The following is a 22,196-nucleotide window of genomic DNA, read 5'->3' on the forward strand; positions in this document are numbered from 1 at the left end:
TAATAACATCAGTTCTTTGGAGAACTAGCTAGTCGCAGCTAAGAATCTAAAGTTCAGTTATACCAGGATATGAATCAGAACCTATTTGAATGTCTTTGCCTTCTAAGCACCTTTGAAAAATTAACTTTAGAACAAATCTTCTACTCTGTAACTGTAAGAAAATTAAAGCAGTGATTGTAATGTATCTTGATTCATTTTTCTTAGTGTTGGACTTCAGCAACATATACAATTTGAAGACCTGTGCCACAAAATTCACTTTGCAATGCCTGAGACGTCTTCACCTCGTTTGCAGTATCATACAGTGAATTGTTCTTCTCTGTGTAGCTGGCATAGGGCTGCATTTCATCCTAAGAAATAACTCAAAGTCAGTTTAAGAGGTCATTATAGAAACTACCTGTGTTTTTCTAACACGTGCCCGTGGCTTTGGTATCTACAAGAGTACTTTATATTGTGTCTCTGCACTTATATTAACATAAGAGCAAGCTTTGTTGTAATATTTTTTCAAAAAAGTATGTGTTGATTACTTAAGTTTCTGTGTGAGAACATTTGTGTGAAAGAATGGAGATGAATGAAGTGATGTGAGGATTTCAAATGAGAGAATTGAAGACGTAGAAAGCTACTACTTGCAAGATATTGAAGGAGCAAGAAATACTTTAGGCTTTGGTAAGAGGGAAATAATGATCATATTGAAAAGTAAATCAATAATTAGAGATATTTTCATTTGGGAGGAAACATCAATTCAATTTCTCCGAAGATTTCAGTCCAAAGGAGGCAAACATCTTGTGTATTAGGATGCCGTTCATAACATGAAAAGGTGCATCTGGGTGGTGTATAAATAGAACTTGGTAGATAGTTAACAAAATAATATATTAGCACATATTTGCATTGTAAAAATCAGAATTGTTTTAGCTTTTCAACTGAAACATTAAAATTCAAACAACTTACGCTGCTTAATTTTCAAACTATGTGGTTTAAAAGTTTGCAGGTTGTTTAATCTTACCTCCTCAACTATTGATGTAGCCTCTGTTTTTTGCACTTTACATTTTCTATAAAAATAAAATAAGCTGGAGTGAATGAAGGAAATATAATTCTTTAAATTCAAAATGAGAAAGAAAAAAGCAGTATACTATTGACAATTGTGTTTCATTTAGATAGAAGCCACATTAAATCAGAAACTACCAGAAATGAGTAAATAATATTGCTTGTGGTTAATACACTCAAATAAGAAAATGCGGTATCTTGGGAAAATAAGTGAAATTATGCAGGAGGAACTTGATGCAATTGAATATATGTGACACCATTCTCTTTAGTATATAAAGGGAACTTTAATTATTTTCCCAAATAAAAACATTAGCATGTACTGTCTCTTCCAAGATCCTGCCCTAAATGGCCTAATTACAATGCTTGCATGGCAAAGCAACCTAGCAAAAACCCTCTCATCATTCAAAGTAGGCCAGGTCTAACATCTTCAGGGTACTCTTCTTGATTATGGGAGATTACATGTTAACAGCCTCATATAACCAAACAGTCAATTCCATATTTGACTCTTCTCTAGCCCAACAAAGCTGAGGAAGAAAAAGCACTCATCAGTCAATACCTGCAGCCACTGATTTTCAAAAACCAAATCGATCCCACGATGATCAAAAAAATAATAGGAAGGATGATATAAATATATAATGTTGCTGGTGTTTGGGTACCTGAAACCATAGACATAAAAGTATTTGTATGATTCAAATATGGGGCATTCAAAGAGTGATCTATATTTAGGGTTAAAAAGAAATGAGCTATCAAGCCCTGAAAAGACATGGAGGAATCACAAATGCATATAGCTAAGTGAAAGGAGCCAATCTGAAAAGGGAACAGACTGTATGCTTCCAACTACATGATATCCAGGAAATGTAAAACTAGGGAGAAGTTAAAAGATCACCGGTTGTCATGGGTTTGTGGAGAGGGAGAGATGACCAGGTGGATCACAGAGGACTATTAGGGAAGTGAACCTATTCTGACACTATATGGTGAATATATGCCATTCTACATTTGTCCAAACCCATAGAATGTACAAATTAATAGTGGAACCTAATGGAAACTATGGTTTGGGTTGATAACAGTGTGTCAATATAGGTTTGTCAATAGTAATAAATGTAACACTGTATTGCAGGATGCCCACAGTTGAAGCGGTTATGCCTGAGCAGAGGCAGGGGTTATGTGGGAACTTTCTGTACTTTCCACTCAATTTTGCTGTGAGCCTAAAACTGTTCTAAAATCATAAAACTTTATATATGTGTGTGTGTGTGTGTGTGTGTGTGTGTGTGTGTGTGTGTGTGTGTGTACATACACGCACATATATCTTATATAAAAATGTATATATATGCTTCATTGATGTCTCACGGTATATGAAATTCATTTCAGTAATTTTATTTTAGATAATTCTGACCACTTAATAGTTCAAAGAATTGATATAATTAAATTGTTTTATCAATGCAGACTCCAGAGTTCCTAGCAAAGACATCACCTTATGTTAGGATTTCATTGCTTTAAGTTTTCACCAATAATGAATTCCTCGAAAAGAGATGTGAAATTGAGATCTCTGTTTATAGTGGGAATAGAGTGTTTTTCACCACTGACATTGAGAATAAATGGGTAATTGTTAAGAAGGTAGTTGGAAAAATAAGCCCAGCCGGGCTGGGTGGCTCAGCCTGTAATGCCAGTGGATTGCCTGAGACCACAGGTTCGAGACCTGCCCGGGCAACTTGGTGAGACCTCATCTCTACAATAAATCAAAAATTAGCCGGGCATGGTAGCGTGCACCTGTATTTCCAAGCTGAGGCAGAAGGATCGCCGGAGCCCAGCAGGTCGAGGCTGCAGTGGCCAGGAGTGGCCACTGCACTCCAGTCTGGGCGACGGAGTGAGACCCCAACTCAAAAAAAAAAAAAAAAAAAAGCCCAATTCTAAAGGCACCTTTCTGCCTGGGCACTGAAGCCAAATTGAGTGCACAGCAGCAACTTTATCTTCTGCTGGAAGCAGTATCACCCTCAACCTATAAGTCAACAAAAGAATTGGTAGCTTGAGAGGAAGAAGTTTAAACATATTCCTGGTGTTACATGAATGTGATTTCAGGACCACAGGAGGAGGTAAAATGGAGACCAAGCAGGTTGACATTCAGTCATTTCAACTTCTTTCCACAGCTCTTATTTTTGTGTTGGATCTCTTGATATTTTATTTGAAAAACAAGTTTGGTTTTCATGCTAAAACATTTTTTTAAACTGCCTATTTTGTCTCTCTCTCTCTCTCCCCCCCCCCCCCCCCCCCCCCCACTCATTGGACTTGTACTAGCAGAGGTTGAAGATCCACCTTGCAGAGGAGACCCCTGCACCAGGAGCAAGTTTGGACAAAAAGGTCACTTCAGTTCTGAGCTTCTTTAAATATGACATCATGTGGTAATATTGGATGGAGGAATTTCATTCATAAACAAAACACAATTACTCTTCTGATGAGTAGAAGACTGGCTAATGATCTACAGAGTAGAATAAGTACAACAATAAAACTTCAGAAAAATATCTAAGTAGGACACAGCAAATACAGAAAAGGGGGTTTGTAGAGAGGTGAAGTGTGGGGCTAAAAGCTGAGAGCACCTTTGAAAGTCTCTATTGAGAACAGGGAGGTCTCCAACTCCTGCCTCACCCTGTGCAGCACACCTTAGTCAACCAACAGATAAAAAAGGAGACTGGTATAGAGAAGATGAATGGGAGAGACGACAGAGTCAAGGATCCAGACATCATGGAGGGTGGGATGAAGTGCTGGACTGAAGAGAGGCATTAAAGGAAAGTCTGAGTTCTCAAGAGAGGGACGCTCACATGCCCACTCACACACATTCACAAGCTCTCCCCTCTCCCTTCCAGAACACTGGTAGTCAGGTTTATCTCTCCAGGAAAAGAGACTAGTGAGTTGTTTCTGGAAAGCCTGAATAGCCCCAGAGAAAAGACCTTCAGATACATAACAAATCCACAGTTAATAAACATATATATTTAACTTTTTTCACTGTATTGAAGCTAGCCAGTAGAACTTCCAGTCAGCTCTTTAGTACTCACTTTAAAATGAATCCATAGCCGGGCCAGGCACAGTGACTTATGCCTATAATCCTAGCACTTGGGAGGCTGAGGCAAGAGGATTGTTTGAGCTCAGGAATTTAAGACCAGCCTGGGCAACAGAGCGAGACCCTGTCCCTACAAAAATCAAAACGTTAGCCAGGCATGGTGGCATGTACCTGTATCCCAGCTACTTGGAACACTGAGACAGAAGGATTGCCTGAGCCAGGAGTTTGGTGCTATGGTCAATAGGATTTGTGCCACTGCACTCCAGTCTGGGCAACAAAGTGAGACATTAACTCAAAAACAATTTTTTTTAATTAAATGAATGAATCCATAGCTAAGGATTACCAAAGAGTTATAAAATGTCTTATATGTAAAATAGATTAAAACCAACAGATATCTGAGGGCAGAAAAACTCAGATTAAACAAGCACAGAATTAAGCAATAATTGGCGAAGAGAATGTTCAGGACTACAGCTGTGCTGCTGGGTAGAGACAACCAAGACAGGTTAGACCAAGAGCATGGAAGAGCTCAAGAAGGAATGTCTTCAAGGAAAATATATAGAACGGGCAGTTTACCTCACAAATCTGTACATGTGGAAAAATATTACTAAGCGCTCTCTAGTTTTATCAGCGAGCTTAGTGATAATTCACAATAGATACATACATTCTTAAGGAAACAAAAAAGTAAACCAATTATGAAGTCCGAGAAAAACAAAGTTATTCAAAAGAGACAGCATGAGTGTATTACTTGATTCATCAGTGACTGATACTTACATATTCAAATTAATGTGAACACAGACTATTAAATTTAATGAAAAATTGTTTTATTACTATATATGAAGGCTAAGGGAAGGAAAGAAGGTAATGTTAAATCCTCATCTACCTTAGGAAGAAATGAGTACATAGTGTCAGAATTTAAAACTAGTATGAGCATATTGTTTAGAAAATTATTTACTAGGGCAACCTCTTTCAGGTCCCTCCCACTGTGGGAGCTTTTCTGTCTTCCTAATAAATCCAACTTTCTCATCTTCTAAAAAGAAAAAAGAAAAAAAGAAAATTAATTACTAGAAGAAATACTAGAAAATGTGAAAGTACATGCCTCAGTGGAGTTGACTGAGGATGGAGCAGCAGGGTTGGAAAGGTAAGGGTAGGGCTGAAGTTTTTCATAGACTCCTACGGAACAGTTATACTTTAATCTATATGTGGGAGGGATAATTTTAATATTTAATTTTTTAAAAAGAAATGAAAGTATAAAGGAGTAGAGAATGAAGAAAATAAACAGTGATAAACTGAGTCAAAAATGTTACTATAAACCGGGCTCAGTGGTTCAGCCTGTAATCCTGCGCCTTTGGGAGGCTGAGGTGAGTGGATTGCCTCAGCCCGCAGGTTCGAGACCCGCCTGGGCAGCGAGACCTCATCTCTACAATAAATCAAAAAATCAGCCAGGCACGGTAGCGCATGCCTGTAATTCCTGCTACTCGGGAAGGCTGAGGCGGAAGGATCGCCAGAGCCCAGTGGGTCGAGGCTGCAGTGGTCAGGAGCGACCACTGCACTTCAGTCTGGGTGACAGAGTGAGACTCCAACTCAAAAAATAATAATAATAATAATTTTTTTTTAAAGTATACTACTCATGAGTAACTACTAGTATAGAAGTGGGCACTAAAAGTAGAATAAACCTCATTTTTTAACAGCATATGTCTATTATTCCCCTAAACATATGTCTTTATTTTAGGGAGGGAGGAATAAAGTGAACACTGGAGAGAGCATCCTTCAATATAACTTTTCTGTACACTCTTTGTTTCTCCTTAACATGACCCCTTAGAAAGAATGGGAAAATCAAACAAAACAAAAAGAATTACTGACCAGGAAGAAGCTCTGTATACAGACTCTTGTTTCCAGTCAAATGGGAGACAGAGCATGTCACGGTAGACACATTGTAACCTTCCCAATGACACGTACTCTCAACAGTCACTGTGCCATTGCCCCAATATTCTGGCTGAGTGACGCAGTCTCCCTCTGGGGTCCAGGAGATCTCCGCAGCTGGCTTCCCTGTAACTGCCTGGCACACCACCATTCTATTCTCTGTTAGAAACAGGGTCACTTCAGGGGGAACTGCAGAGATGTGAGGAAAAAGCCCTTCAGTCTTCACATAAGGCATATGGAATTTAGAGAAACATTAGCTTCAATCTTCAAATGGAGTAAAGTGAAATGTATATGATGTTCCTTACCTAACACTTGGAGGTGATATCCATGTTGGAAATTCCCATCAGGTGTTACCATCTCACACTTGTAATACCCATCATGAATGATGGCCACTGGCTCAATCTGGAGGTCAGGATTCTGATCAGGTCTGGAGGCCCAGGTTATTTGCTCATCAGTACAGCCGGTGTCCTTGATCTCATTTGTTTCTCTTTTGTAAGCTTTTTCACAGGAAGGCTTGTCTCTGAGGTTTATCTCCCACCTTATTAGTACCAACGTTGTCAAATGTACAGGAGGACAACTGAGCACAGCCTTCTTATTGATTAGTATAGAACATGAAGAGTTAACTGGATATGCACAACACAGGAGAATGGTAAAAGAAGACCTTGACAGAACTTCATGTGTTAAATTAACCCACAGCATATTACATGTATACCAGAAGATCACTTTGCTAGTGATCTTCTTCCAGAAATGTTAGACTTTCATAAAAAATTGACATTCAATATAAATAATATATTGAACCCAAACCAGTGATTAACAATTTTTCTCATATTATGTATTCTTAGAAAAATTATATATTTTACAAAGCATTTTGAAATTAACTCAGGAGCTTTAATATCTGGCAACAGAAAGAAAATAACAACAGAGACAATGTTCTAGATCAAAACTTTGGGTAGTGAAGAGCATTCTATTTATCATACAATTCATGCACCTCAGGAAAGAAAATAGAATAATTAAATGTGGTTTCTCCTCCTAAGTTTTGGTGAACACACACACACACACACACACACACACACACACACACACACACACACAAATCTGTAACATCAAAAACTAAACGTCTTCTCTAAAGTTGGGAAGTAGCATATGGTTCAAGTCAGTAAAGTCCACAGATGTAAAATAAAAAATAAAAAGCAAACTATAATTTCACCATTTGAGCCATCCCATGAAAGTGAAAAATGTTGATGCCTAATGATAAGAGGTGCTTACAAATATTTCTTTATAGGGAAAAAGCAGTATGATATATAAATTTTTGAAAGACAAAATTTGTTTTCCTCTGGATGTTTTCTACAAAAAAAACTTGTATTGCACAGTCATAACATTACCAAGTGTAGCCTTTGGCTGTGTTTCTCTTTCTTCCTACTTAGTCACACATACACCCTCAGATGGTTCAACTATAAACTTTGCTCACAGATTTTATTACTGTAAATTCAATCTAATTATCATGATTAAATATAGAGGTTGGCCATCTTATAAGTAAAAATTCAGCCCTGAATCCTACAAGCATCTTCCAAAAGAGAGCCTTACACCTTCCACAAAGCTGCAGAATGTGACCATAACCAATAGGGATTTCCTGAGAGGTGATTAATCAACCAAAGTCTCTGTCACAACTCATCCTAAGAAAGCTGCATGTCCTGACGACATTACTAGAGCATGGTCAGTACCAGTTACGGAGGGACAAGCATTTATGTGGATGAAAGCTGTTTTTGCCAAACTCTGCATCCAATAGCTCTCACCTCCTGTTTTGGAGTCACCAGTCTCTTTTGTGGCATTCAAGCCCTTGAACTTCATGGTCAAATAACGATCATACAACTAGATGAGGAAAGGGCTTTAACACAGACCTGAGAGGTAGTTCAATCCTTGCTCCTTCCACCACTCCAAGTTGGCAAATGCTCAGACGCAAGCAAGAACATGGCTTGAACAACTAGAGGTTGGGTCATTCAGGGTAACACAGCACTCAGATTATCATGTTTCTCAAGTAGTCACAAGGTGGGCCTCCACCCTGGCAATCAGTTAATGTTTCTAACAAAGTTTACCTCTCCTCCCCTCAGTGCTGACCGCTACATAAGGAAGCAGGAATTTACCTTCTGCAGGAATTGTTGCATTGTTCCGTGTCATCTGCTTTCCAGCCTTCCGTGAACTACCTGAAGCTAGAAAATATATTGAAAAGAATAAATGAAATCAACAATATGTACTTGAATAGAGTGGGAGCCACTGTTTCTCCCTAAAGTCTTAATCAACATGATAGACAATTCGGTTAACTGGCTAAAATTGCATGAAAATCATTGTAGAAATTAGAAGTTTTATGCCATCATTGGGATAAAAAACACGTTTGCATCTTGAAAATCACAGTTATAAGTAGTTAATGAAGGATGTCTCCTTCATGAGACACTTTGTTTGACATTTTATCCCAGTAGACAGAAGAAATAGGGAGCTATTGAAGAGTTTGGAAGAAAAAGGTGTCCCGGAGGAACTCAAGTCATTTTATCAAAAAGACACCTGCACACACATGTTTGCAGCAGCTCTGATCACAATAGCAAAAACACGGAACCAACCATGCTGCCCATTGAAGCTAGACTGATTTTTTTTTAAATGTGATACATATACACAATGGAATATTATGCAGTAATAAAGAAGGACAAACATATGGACTTCGCAGCATTTGGAGTCTATCATACTCAGTGATCTATCACAGAAACAAAGAACAGAGAACTATGTGTTCTCACTCATAATCAGACCTTGAACAATTATCATAATACTATAAGAAAGGAATTGACAGTAGTGGGTAACTGCTGGGGGCAGGGTGGGATTGGCAGTTGAGTGAAACTGCCAGGGGAGGAAGGGGCACACCTTATCGACAAGGGTAACTGCTTAATGAACATTTGTATACCTTATCCTGAATTGTACCCCAGATCTTTAAAATAAAGAAAAAAAAGAAGAAGAAGCTGATTTTTAAATAGAGATATTTTACCAGGTGAATTGGTTGCACCGCTAAAGATGTTTCTGAAAAAGAGAGCTGGCCTAGGGTGATTGTGGGTACCTCTGGGGAAAGGTAATAAGCTACGACAGGGCATGGAAAGATGAGAGACATGAACACCTTCCAGAGAACCGCCACCTTTCCTGTCCTGTACTGCCCGCTGCTGCCAGTGCCAAAGGCTTTACCTGAAGGCACATTATAGAGTGCAGAAGGTTTAGGAACAGATTAATACAAAACTCCAGGAGTTTCACACAGGGATGAATCGCTGTGTACGTGAGGTTCCAATCCAAAGATGCTGCCCACAGGCAAGGAGTGAAAAAAGACTGTTATGACACAGACAATTGAAAAGGACAATGCAGTTTCCTGTAGGGAAGTCTCTCACACAGGAGACAAATGTCTGTGTAATAAAGTGAAGGAATACCAGAAGGGTAAGGTCCCAAAGAGATGAGAGATGAACAAGAAGTAGTTTAAATGAATTAGGAGTGCTATGTGATCGATGTTGGTTTCCCTCTTTACTATTTGCATTCCCTTTGCTTTTTTTCCCTTAGTTTTAAATTCCTTGAGTTCTGTAATCAGGGTAATTGGAAACTGGGACTCATACCTGCCACTTCAAAATCATTGCAATGTATCTTCATTTTATTAAATATCTGAGAAACTCTAAACTAGAAGCAAAAGAAAAAACAACTAAAATAAAAATAGGCAGATAAATCTCTAAATAAAATTTTCCCAAGCTATTCAAATTATCTAGCAAAACTCAAGTGTTGGAGACTATTTGATGGGGTGTTCTTCTAGGATTAATGGTTCTTACATGTTGGGATGTTATGGTTTAATAAAAAAATTAAATGGTAAGATTTCTATGTAGAAATATTTTTAAATGACTTGAATCAGCAGTTCATTTTTTAAAATACATTCCATATCGAAGCTAGACTAGATTTTTAAAATGTGGTACATATACACAATGGGATATTATGCAGCCATAAAGAATGACAAATATATGGACTTTGCAGCAACCTGGATGGATTTGCAGTCGATCATACTCAATGATTTATCACAAAAATAAAGAACAGGGTTCCATATGTTCTCACTCATAAGATGACCTTGAACAATTACAATGCTATAAGAGAGCGATTGGCAGTAATGGGAATCAGCTGGGGAGGGGGGATTGGCAGTACAGGGAAACTGCTAGGGGAGGGACGGGCATACCTCATTAACAGGGGTACCTGCATGATCACTGTGTGTATACCTGACCCTGAATTGTACCCCACATCTTTACAATAAAAATTTTTTTAAAATACATTCCAATATCAAAGATTCCAACTTTAAGAATTTGGTAAGATTAAAATCGAGATTTTTAACTTAACTCAGTTGTTTTATGCTAAATCTTCACTATATAATTTTCGTTTTTCTCATTTCTCCGTGTTAAGCTAACATTCAAAAAAATATCATACTCATTATATAGTTCAAGTGAAATGCTAATTAATCTCAATATCATTCAGTTTCCTTATTGGTTAAAATGGATAAATTAAATGTTTTCTATTAAATGAAAATAAACATAAATGTGTTCACTTGGAGAGAAAATGAATTTGTTCAAACTCATGTCAAATTGGTCAAGTACATTTATGATGAATGAGGCAACCCAACCAAGAGTGAATAAACAAGCTAAGCAAAGAATCTTTGGTAACCAACAGTGGTAATTCATTAGTCTCTAGCATATCACATGTTTACGTGTATTAGCTCACTTACCATAACACCAGCCCAGAGAAATAGGTAACTAGTCCTCACTGTATAATGGGGAAACTGATGCAAAATCATTTGCCCAATATCATTAGTGACATCTCTGAGTCTCAAAATCAGATGTTTTTCTTCAAGACCCGTATTATTCTCACTATCAAAGCTTCCTTGAGAGTTCAGAGTAATCGAAAAGAAGATCACACGAGGGTAGTGCAAAAGCACGTATAAAATGCATTTTTAAATAAGTCAAGTTTTATTAATTTTTATGATGTCCAGTAACACAATCTAATTATTAAAATGTATTGTCAGCATATATCAGGAAGTGATAAACAAAACAGTTAAAGCTAGTTGAAATGTAAAAATGATAATTATGTATAAAAATATAAATATATTATTTAATAGATAATGTAGAAAATAACCTTTATTGTCTACTATGTGAGAGATGCTTCTAGATTAGTGCTAAAAAAACTCTCTTGGGAGTCAAATGGCTACTCCTATTTTACAGATGAAGAATCTGTCTCCAAAGGCACAGAACAGAGATGTCAAACCAAAGGTCTCACAGTCAATAAGACAGAGCACTGAGATAGTCCATGCTTGTGTTTAAAAAAAAGTCTCATTTATATGGAAATTTTCTCGCTTTTTTTTTTTTTGCAGAAAGTGCAAAGATGCGTCTCGCTAAGAACTGTCACAAAGTCCCAAGACTTCCTTTTCAAATAAGATTTCCTTAAAGCTTTGCTATTCCAAATGTGATCTGCAGATCAGCAGCCTCACCATTACCTGGAAGCTCGTGAGAAATGCAGACAACTAGGTTCCTTCCCAAATTCTTAGCCAAGGAGATGAGAAAGAGAAGAATAAAACTGAACATTTTAAAGGACATGAAAAACTCTGGTGGAAAATATTCTAATGTATCTTTCTCGTCACGGTCTCCTCTCTTTCCACCCAACACCCCTCATTCTGCCCAACAGACTTACCAGCTACGGAAAAAAGAAGGATTGTAAACAGCATCCCAAACGCTGAAGCCATCTTCCAAGGAGAGCCTCTTCTATTTTTTTTTTTTTTTTTCTATTCTTACCTCTGAGTTTTCTTCTGCATACCACAGGTCCACCTGTGGTCTTTTACTTCTCTTGTTGCGCACCATTAGAGAAATCCCCTACTCTCTTAGTTTGCTGCATTTCTGGCCCACGAGCAATTTAAAAAGAAGCATTTCCTGTTTGGACAGTTGAGCTATAATAGCTGCATTTCCTGGTTTGTGCTTTTGAACAGTGGTCCTCAACCTTTTTGGCATCAGGGACCAGTTTCATGGAAGATAATTTTTCATGGACGTGGTTGCAAGGCCTCATGAGGCATTAGATTCTCATAAGGAGCTTGCAACCTAGATCCCTCAGAGGCACAGTTCACAATAGGGTCAGCATTCCTCTGAGAATCTAATGTACCCACTGATCTGACAGGAAGCAGAGGTTCACTCTCATGCAGCTCACCTCTTGCTGTGGGACCTTGTTTCTAATAGGCCGCAAACCGGTACCAGTTCAAGGTCGAAGCATTGAGGGACTCTGCTTTTATACATTTATTTATTTCAAGAGAAACATATCTATTTGACTCATAATTGAGATTCAATAGTAATTAACTGAACTATGTCTCAATTGTAATTGATTGATCCAATTGTAATCCTTAGGAGTCATGGGTAAACATTATATTTATTGTTTATAAATAAAGAAGTAGAAAATCAGAGAGCTTAAGTATCCTATTCTAATTTAATTAATTAAAAAGTAGTAGAAGCAGTGTAGAAACCAAGATGTTTTCATGGGTAATTTTATTTTATATTGTATTGTGTGTGTGTGTGTGTGTGTGTGTGTGTGTGTGTGTGTGTGTGTGTGTGTATTTGAGCATTTGGAGTATGGTTTATGAGAAAAAGCTAAACATGGTCTCTCCCTCCAGAGGTATGCACTTTAATACAGAAAAACACTGAGGCAGGAAGCATTTAAAATGAAATACTCTAGGGTTCCACCTCAGGGTTCCATATCAGCCATTACAAAAAAACAAGATTAGGCGTTGAGTAGAAAAGCAAGTTTCTAATCTTGGTTTCTCCAGTCAAGGGAACCAACCTTGAGGACGGTGGTGCTGTAAAGTTAAGATCAAGGTCTCATATTCTCTGATCTCAGTTTTTCAATGTAATGGAAATAATAACATCTACCTTCAGTATATTTGGCCTAAATAACAGGATGCATATAAATATGTTTTTAACAACATGTCCGCTCTCATTATGAATGGTTATCAATAGAAATAATTATGCAGAGAAATTCTGCCTTGGAAGTATTAAGACCAAGCAGGTTACCTTTCCTTCTCAAAAGATACACGAAGAAGGGGAAAAAAAATGTTTCAGGGACATCATTCAGTGACATGCACATAATTTTTTTCTTCTAAAAATATTTATTTGGGTACATTTCCAGGAATGGTACTATGGGTAACACATTCAGTTTCATTACTTTTGCTATCTATTGCCAGGTTGCTGTCCATAAAACACAGGCTACATAACCTAATATTAAGATCCATCTCAGAATCCTGATGCTTCTACTTGTTTTTATTAAAAAAGAAAAACATTGAAATAAAGTAAAATACTCAAAGAGACCACGATACAAATAATTCCCCACCCAAATGATAGTGCTAGTCTCTTCTAATTCATAATTCCTACTTTGTCTCTTCTTTCCTCTCTTTGCTCAGTTTTTTTCTGGCTAAAACAAGTTAGGATGTACTGTCTCCTGCGGCAAACTCAGGATTGCTACATAGGGTGCCAAGGTGAAGGCTGAGGGAACTGACTGGTAAGCTGAGATTGCTGTCCATAAACATTCCTTACATCTTCCTGAGCAGACAATAATTCTGACTTTTAATTTTTCCTATTTCCCCATGCCTCCCCTTCCAATGGTTCATATTAGCTACATTTGCTTAAAGGGAATATTTAATGATAAATTTCTATGAAAAAGGTGGATATTATGCACATTTGCTATTATTATTATTATTATTATTTTACTTTAAACTTATCACCAGGATCAGATTCTTGCCACAAGGTAGTCAATTCCTCAACACACTTGAAGGTGAAATTGGGATTTTTAGTGAAAGAACAAAACAGCTCTACCCTCCATTTTTCTCCCACCTTCTATTTTGAATTGACTTTTAGGCATACTGTAAGATAAGGGTCCAATTTTATTATTTTGCATAGGGATATTCAGTTTCCCAACATCCTTTGATGAAGAGACTACTCTTCCCCCAGAGTATAATCTTTGAACCCTTGTTGAAGCTCAGTTAATAATATATGTGCAAGTTTATCTCTGGGATCTCTATTCTGTTACACTGGTTACTATATCTGTCTTAGGCAAATACATTTTATTTTAATTACTATAGCTTTGGAATATGCTTTGATATTAGGAACTGTGATGCCTCCAAGTTTATTCTTCTTTCTAAGATTGCTTGACTGTTCAAGATCTTTTGTGGTTCCCTATGAATTCTAGGATTTTTATCGATTTCTGTAAAAATGTCACCAGGAGTTTGATAAGGATTGAGTTGAATCCCTATTCTGTATTAAATCTGAAGATCTCTTTGGGTAATATAGTAGTCTGTTTGTGTTTCTATAAGAGAATACCACAGACTAGGTTATTTACAGCAAAAATAGAAATTTATTTCTCACAGTTCGGAGGGCAGAAAAAGCATCAAAGTATCGGTGGATTCGATGTCTAGTGAGGGCGGCTCTCTACTTCCAAGATCTTGCTGCATCTTGCTGCATCCTCTACAGCAGTGGTTCCCAACAATTTTGGCATCGGGAACCAGTTTCCTGAAAGACAGCTTTTCCATGGATGGGAGTGGAGTGGAGAATGGGTTCAGGATGATTAAAGCATGTAACATTTATTGTACACTTTATTTTTGGTATTATTGCATTGTAATTATAATGAAATAATTATACAACTCACCATAAAAAAAGGAGGCAGAAATGAAAATAATGAAGGAGCCACATGCAGACAAAATAAGTGTTGGATTCTGACATAAAGCCTGCCACCAGATGCAGCTGTGCAGTTGAAGTACATCAACTGCCACTCACTTTAGTCTGAAAGCAATTGATTTATTGTGGTCTCTGTGCAGTCAAGCCTCAATATTTCCTATTTTTATTTATTTATTTATTATTTATATTTTGAGTTGAAGTCTCACTCTGTCGCCCAGGCTGGACTACAGTGGCACACTCACAGCCACCCCAGCATCGACCTGTTAGGCTTCTGCGATCCTTCCACCTCAGCCTTTGAATAGTGGAACTACAGGCACGCACTACCATGTCTGGTTAATTTTTTTTTTTTAATTGTAGAAACGAGTCCTTGTCAACTTTCCCAGGCAGGTCTCGAACCCATGGGCTGAGGCAATCCACTCATCTCGGCCTCCCAAAGGGCTGGGATTGCAGGCTGAGCCACCAAGCCTGGCCTTAAGCCTTATTACTAATGTTAATCTATATTTGTAGCCACTCCCCAGTGCTAGCATCACCATCTCAGTTCCACCTCAGATTATCAGGCATTAGATTCTCATAAGGAGCATGTAATCTAGATCCCTTGTGTGCACAATTTTATGCCTCCATAGAGCTCATACTCCTATGAGACTCCAATACCTTAGTTGATCTGACAGAAGACGTAGCTCAGGTGGTAATGATAGCAATGGGGAATGGCTATAAATACAGATGAAGTTTCACTCACTCATCTGCCCCTCACCTCTTGCTGAGAGCACCATTCCTAACAGGCACGGACAACTACTAGTTCATGGTCCAGGGGCACAGGACCCCTGCTCTAGAGAATAGGTACATTGTGTCATCACATGGCAGAAGGGGCAAAATTACCCCTTCAACTTAATTTAGAAGGCACTAATTTATTTATGAAGGTGGAGCTCTCATGGCCTATTTACCTCTTAAAGGTCCCTCATACTGTTGCACTGAAGATAAGTTTCAGCATGAATCTTGGAGGAGACACAAACATTAAAATCAAAGCAGGTAGCATAGACATTATAACAATATTAAGTCTTCCAATCCATGAACACAGGACATCTTGCAATTTGTTTGTTTGTGTCTTTACTAATTATGTCATCAATATTTTAATTTCTTTCATCAGTGTTTTATAATTTTCAGTGAAAAAGTATTTTCCTTGTTTAGTTTAACTTATTCATGAGAATTTTATTCTATTTGATGCCATTTTAAATGATATTGTTTTCCTAATTTCCCTGTTCGAGAGTTTATTATTAGAGTATAGAAATCCAATTAATTATTGTATGTTGTTGAAAACGCACATATATATGGAAATTAAGCAACCCATTTTTGAATAAACAGTGAGTCAAAAAAATAAATCATGAGGAGATATTTTTAAAAACATGAACACAAACAAAAATGAAATCACAACAAACCAAAACTCAGACATAGCGAAAACAGCACTAAAAGAGAAGTTTAGAGCAATGAATGCCTACATTACAAAATGAAAAGTATCATTAAAAACTATAACTCTACACCTCAAGGAATTAGAAAAGCAATAACAAATTAAACCCAAAGTCGGCAAAATAAATAATAAAATTTAGAGCAGAAATAAACAAAATAAAGACTAGAATAGCCATTTTTAAAAATCGATGAAACTAATATTTTGTGCTATGAAAAGATAAACAAAGTTGACAAACGTTCAACTAAACTAAGAAAAAAACAGGTTAAAATAAATACATAAAATCTGAAGTGAAAGAGGAAACATTCCAACAAAATGTAGTGCTACAAAAGAAAAAGATCACAGAAGACTACTTTGAAAAATTTTATGCCATAAGTCAGATAACCTAAAGGGAAAAAAAAGATAAATTCCTAGAAACAGCCCAAGACTAAATCATGAATAAATATAAAGTTGGAAAAGAAATCTATGACTAATAATAAGATTGATTCAGTAATCAAAAAAAGAAACACCCAGAATCTAATGGCTTCAGTGGGAAATTCTACTTAACATTTAAAGGTTAATGTCAATCCTTCTCAAACTCTTCCACAATATCAAATAGGAAAGAACACTTCAAACTCATTTTATGAAGCCAGCATTACTGTGATATCCAAGTCAGACAAAGGCACCACAAGGAAAGAAAACTACAGGCCAATATCCTTGATGAAGATAGATGCAAAAATCCTCAACAAAATATTGCAAACTAAATTTAGCAACACATTAAAAGGATCATATATTATGACTATTTGTGATTAATCCTTGGGATGCAAAGATGGTTCAACACACAAAAAAAAGATCAAATAATGCAATATGTGAAACTAACAGTACAAAGGCTAAGAATCACATGATCTTCTCAATAAAGGCACACAAAAAAAACCATTTGATAAAATTGAACATACTTTCATGATAAAAACTCTTAAAAAATTAAATATAGAAGGAATATACCTCCATAAAATAAATATCATGTGTGAACCATCCAGAGCTAAGGTCATACTTAACAGTGATTAACTGGAAGCTTTTCCACTAGGATCATAAACAAGATAAGATTGCTCACTCTCACCACTTCTATTCAACATAGCACTAGAAGTTCTAGCCCAAGTAATTAGGTAGGAAAAGAAATAAAAGAAATCCAGGATGGAGCAGGCCGGACTGTGAGAGTCTTTGCAAAAGCAAGTGTCCATAAAGACTCTCTGAGTGAGTGGGTGTGTGCTGGTGGGTGAGTGAAAGTCCACCTGAAGACAGACTACAGTTCGAGCACCCTGGGCTTTCCTCCAGAGGTGACTGCAACCCCCCACTGCCCTGAGATTGTAATTGCTGGTACACAGGATCATCTGCTGTTCTCAGGGCTCTCCTGAGAAGAGGCAGTAGAAAGCAGCTGGTCTTCATCACCTGGCACCTAGCCAACAATATCACCTGTGTCAGCAGAGCACTGCAAGCCGGTATCCAAGGAGAGAGAAGATCAAGGAAAGCTGGAGAGGAGCTCCACCATCAGTGAGGAAATGCTGACCACCCAGAGCCATTTTCTCAGTCCCTGGACCAGCAGATACCTGCATTGCCCTGCCCAGCTCCACCCAGCCTCCAACCTGGGACCTAGAGGTAATTTCATCAAACAGAGACAGATGCCCCTCCCACACACTGGATCAGATACAGACACATCAGATATGACTGGGAGATTTGACAGGCAGCAAGCCAGGTGAGTCCAGATCTGATCCATCCTCCTCCCACAGTAGTCCATGGGGCATCTGACCCATGCTGAGAGGAACTCTATCAGCCTGTGATGAGGGCAGAGAGGAGGGGCTGGAGATTAGAGCTGAAAGGAAGTTGGACTTACAGGAACAACCTCAGAGCAAGTTTTGGTTTTGTTGTTGTTATTTGTTTGTTTGTTTTGTTCAGATTTTGTTTTGTTTTGTTTTTTGTTTGCTTGCTTTTTATTTTAGTTTTTTTTTTCTCTTCTCTCTATTTTTGATTACGTTTTCATTCTTGCTTTGTTTCTGTTACTTTATTGCTGTTTTTTTAGATTTACTGTCTGTGTATGGGTATTTTTGAGGGAAAGCACATCAATAGGGGGTTTTTTGTTGGTTTGTGTGTTTATATGACTGTCTGTATTTTTTAAAATCTTTTCTACTTTGTTTGTGTCCCTTTTCATTTGTTAGTTGGTATGCCTGTCCGTTTTTCCCTCTTCTTTTCTCTCTCTACTCCTTCCTCTTGTCCCTCCCTCCCCCATTTCTTTTTCTATTCTGTTCTTTTTTCTCACTTCATTTTGCTGTCAGGAGGCAAACCCATACCCCCACTGCATGAACAGATTGTAAGGCAGTGGGAAGTGGGTTCTAGGGGGGCCTCACACCAGTCAATGGATATGGGGATCTGCAGATGGTTTCTGAGTCACACTTCTCCCTTCAATTAAATTTCAAAACTGCAAAAAGTATAGCCCCCACCCACAATCCAGCTCCAGAATTGAATAAAGCCAGAGGAACCACATAAGGAAGAATAGAAGATTGAGCAAGCAGAAGTAAAGACTGCCCTCCCATCCCTGAACAACAGAATTAAAGAAGAGGTAAAAAAATAAAATAAAAAAATAAAAAGGGGGGGTAGGGAAGAAAATCTACACAAATGAAGAAAAACCAAATGGAGAATATGGGACTCACACAGACCCCTGGGAGGTCAGTCACTGAGAATACAAACATCGGAACACAAGCAATGAAGAATGCCCAGAATGACTTGCCTCAAACCACAAACACAGATATCAAGGCATCAATAGAAAGAATAAATAGAATTGAGGAGAGACAAGAGGAAAGAATGAAGGAGTTGATAACTGAGTAACAGTAATAAAGAGCACAGTGAATGAAATAAACAACAAACTGATAAGCATGGAAAGCAGAATTAACTAAGCAGAAGAAAGAATCTCAGAACTCTAGGATGAAATATGGAACTAACCCAAACTGTAAAAACATAGAATAAAAGCTTTAAAAGACAGAAAAACCCTCTGGAAGATGGACAATTATTTCAAGAGGCCAAACCTAAGATAAATTGGAATTCCTGAGGCAGATAGAGACAAAGACCACCCTGGAACAAACATTCCATGAAATTACCTGAGAAAACTTCCCTCAACTCATCAGTGATGTGACCATTCAAACACAAGAGATTCAGAGAACCCCTGCAAGACAACAAATGAGAGGACAAACTCCTAGACACAGTAATTCGCCTACACAAAGTAGATATAAAAGAAAAAATCCTAAAGACACCAAGAGAAAAAGGTCAGACTACCTACTAGGGAAGACCAATTAGAATAAGCAGACTTATCTACAGAAACACTTCAGGCTAGGAGAGTTTGGAGCCCAATCTTCAAAGTTCTCAAGATAAACAATTTCAACCAAGAATTATCTTCCCAGCTAAGTTAAGCTTCATCAGTGATGGAGAACTAAAATACTTCCCAGACATTCAATCCCTAACAAATTATGCTGCCTCCAGACCAGCTCTACAATAAACACTTAAGAAAGTATTAAACACAGAAGTAAGGGGGAAAAAAGAATGACAATTCCCTTCTCAAGACTGCAAGAAAAAGATTGAAAATACACATGAATCAACCCAAAAATCACAAGAAAAACAAAAAACAAACAAACAAACAAAAATCTATAAGAACCTTATGACAGGGATAAACTCTCACATCTCTATAATTAACCTAAATGTGAATGGACTAATGTACCACTGAAAAGGCACAGAATGACAAAATGTATAAAATATCATGAAGCAACAATATATTGTCTTCAAGAGACTCATCTCACCAGAAAGGACACTCACAGACTCAAAGTCAGAGGATGGGAAGAAAAATTTCAAATGAATGGAACACAAAAGAAAGCAGGAGTCATGATCTTAATAGTAGGCAAAATACCCTTTAAGCCATAAAAAAATTAAAAAATATATGGAAAGTCACTGCATAATGATAAAAGGTTCAATCCATCAACAAGAACTATCTATCCTAAACATATATGCATCCAACGTAGGAGCAACATCTTTCATAAAAGCAGCTTCTAGGTAAACATAAAAAAGATATTGACTCTAACACTATAATGACTGGGGACTTAAATACCCCATCCACAACTCTAAACAGATCATCAAGACAAAAAATCAACAAGGAGATCCAGAATCTCAACATGACGCTTGACCAAATGTACTTAATTGATACTACAGAACACTCCATCCAACAACCACAGAATATACATTTTGCTCATCACCACATGAAATATACTCTAAGATCAACCACATCCTCAGTCATAAATCAAGCATAAACAAATTCCATAAGATTGAAATACTGCAATGCACATTCTCAGACTACAGTAGAATAAAAATAAATATCAATACCAGCAAAGTTCCCCCAGAACCCACAAAGACATGGACACTAAACAGCATGGTACTAGACAACTCTTTGGTCAACATGGAAATCAAAACAGAGATTAAAAGGAAACAAAGGAAAACAGAAAAACATCTTACCAAAACCTCTGGGATACCATGAAGTAATACTAAGAGGGGAATTCATATCTCTAAAAATACACATGAATAAAATGAAAAGATCACAAATTAACAGCCTAATAAGTCACCTAAGGGAACTGTAAAAACAAGATCACCAAAACCCTAACTTCAGCAGAAGAATCCAAAATAAAAACCAAAATTCAGGAAATAGAAGACAAAAAGATAATACCAAAAATCAACGAAAACAAAAGCTGGTTCTTTGAAAGGATAAACAAGATAAAAGGACTCCTGGCTATACTGACCAAGAAAAAGCCCAAATAAACTATCAGAAATGCAAAAGATCAAGTCACAGCTGACCACAAGAAATTCAAAAGATTATCAGAGACTACTATGTACTCTTACATGGAAACAAAGTTGAAAACCTAAAGGAAATGCAAGACTTTCTGACTCACACAACCTTCCCAGGGTGAAACAAGAAGAAATCGAGACCCTAAATAGATCAATAACAACCCAGGAAATTGACTATGTCATAAAAAAATGCCTACCAAAAAAAAAAAAAAAAACCCTGGACCAGATGACTTTCCAGCAAAATTCTGCAAAACATACAAGGAGGAACAGATACCAATCCTATTGAAAGTATTCCAGGCAATAGAGAAAGATAGAACTCTCCCCAAGTCATTTTATGAAGCTAACATCACATTGATACCCAAACCAGGTAAAGATCCAACAAAAAAAGAGAACTACAGGTCAATATCCTTGATGAACGTAGATGCTAAAACTCTCAACAAGATTCTAGCAAACAGGATCAAACAGAACATCTCAACAATTATTTACCATGATCAAGTAGGCATCATCCCTGGGAGGCAGGGCTGGTTTAACATTTGCAAGACCATAAACGTAATTAAATACATCAACAGATGTAAAAACAAAAAACGACATGGTTATATCATTAGACGTGTTAAAAGCTTATGATAAATCCAGCACCACTTCTTGATAAAAAAAACTCTCAAACATCTAGGCATAGATGGAACATACCTCAAAAAGTAAGACGATCTATGAGAAACCCACAGCCAGCTTACCACTAACAGACAGAAAATGGAACCATTTCCCCTGGAAACCAGAACAAGACAAGGATGCCCACTCTCACCCCTCTTTTTCAACATAGTTTTGGAAGTCCTACCTAGAGCAATCAGACAAGAGAAGGAGATCAGGATTATCCAAATAGAAAAAGAGGAAGTCAAGTTATCCCTCTATGTAAACGACATGATTATATACTTTGAAAACCAAAGAGAATCTGTCAAAAACCTCCTTGTACTGCTAAAGGACTTTGGCAAAGTTTCAGAGTATAAAATAAATGTGCACAAGACAGTCTCATTTCTATATGCCAACAATAAACAAACAGAAACCCAAATAAAAAGCACAATCCCTTTCACAATAACCACACACAAAGATGAAATACCTTGGCGTT

General features: G+C 37.4%; 1 protein-coding gene across 1 annotated transcript; it reads right to left on the bottom strand.

The window, feature by feature from the left end:
- Window positions 1-200: 200 nt before the first annotated feature.
- Window positions 201-11,916, bottom strand: LOC103273663 (cell surface glycoprotein CD200 receptor 1-like). The gene is made up of 8 exons (XM_021719084.1): window positions 11,851-11,916; window positions 9,649-9,709; window positions 8,155-8,220; window positions 6,319-6,636; window positions 5,954-6,202; window positions 1,598-1,697; window positions 1,001-1,046; window positions 201-347 (listed from the first exon to the last, which is right to left on the bottom strand). Exons 1-8 carry the CDS (start codon window positions 11,914-11,916, stop codon window positions 201-203), a joined length of 1,053 nt encoding a protein of 350 aa, XP_021574759.1.
- Window positions 11,917-22,196: the final 10,280 nt, after the last annotated feature.

Source organism: Carlito syrichta, unplaced genomic scaffold (assembly GCF_000164805.1).
Source record: "Carlito syrichta isolate Samal-C Ts95f unplaced genomic scaffold, Tarsius_syrichta-2.0.1 Scaffold314116, whole genome shotgun sequence".
Lineage (NCBI taxonomy): Eukaryota > Metazoa > Chordata > Mammalia > Primates > Tarsiidae > Carlito > Carlito syrichta.

Bases quoted from the DNA above. Each gene is read 5' to 3' on its own strand.
- LOC103273663 (XM_021719084.1), bottom strand. From the start codon at position 11,916: ATGGTGCGCAACAAGAGAAGTAAAAGACCACAGGTGGACCTGTGGTAT. The intron at 8,221-9,648 runs GTATGAGTCCCA...TATATTTTCTAG, and splicing joins CAATGATTTTGAAGTGGCAG to CTTCAGGTAGTTCACGGAAG. The intron at 348-1,000 runs GTAAGATTAAAC...GTTATTTCTTAG, and splicing joins CTACATCAATAGTTGAGGAG to GATGAAATGCAGCCCTATGC.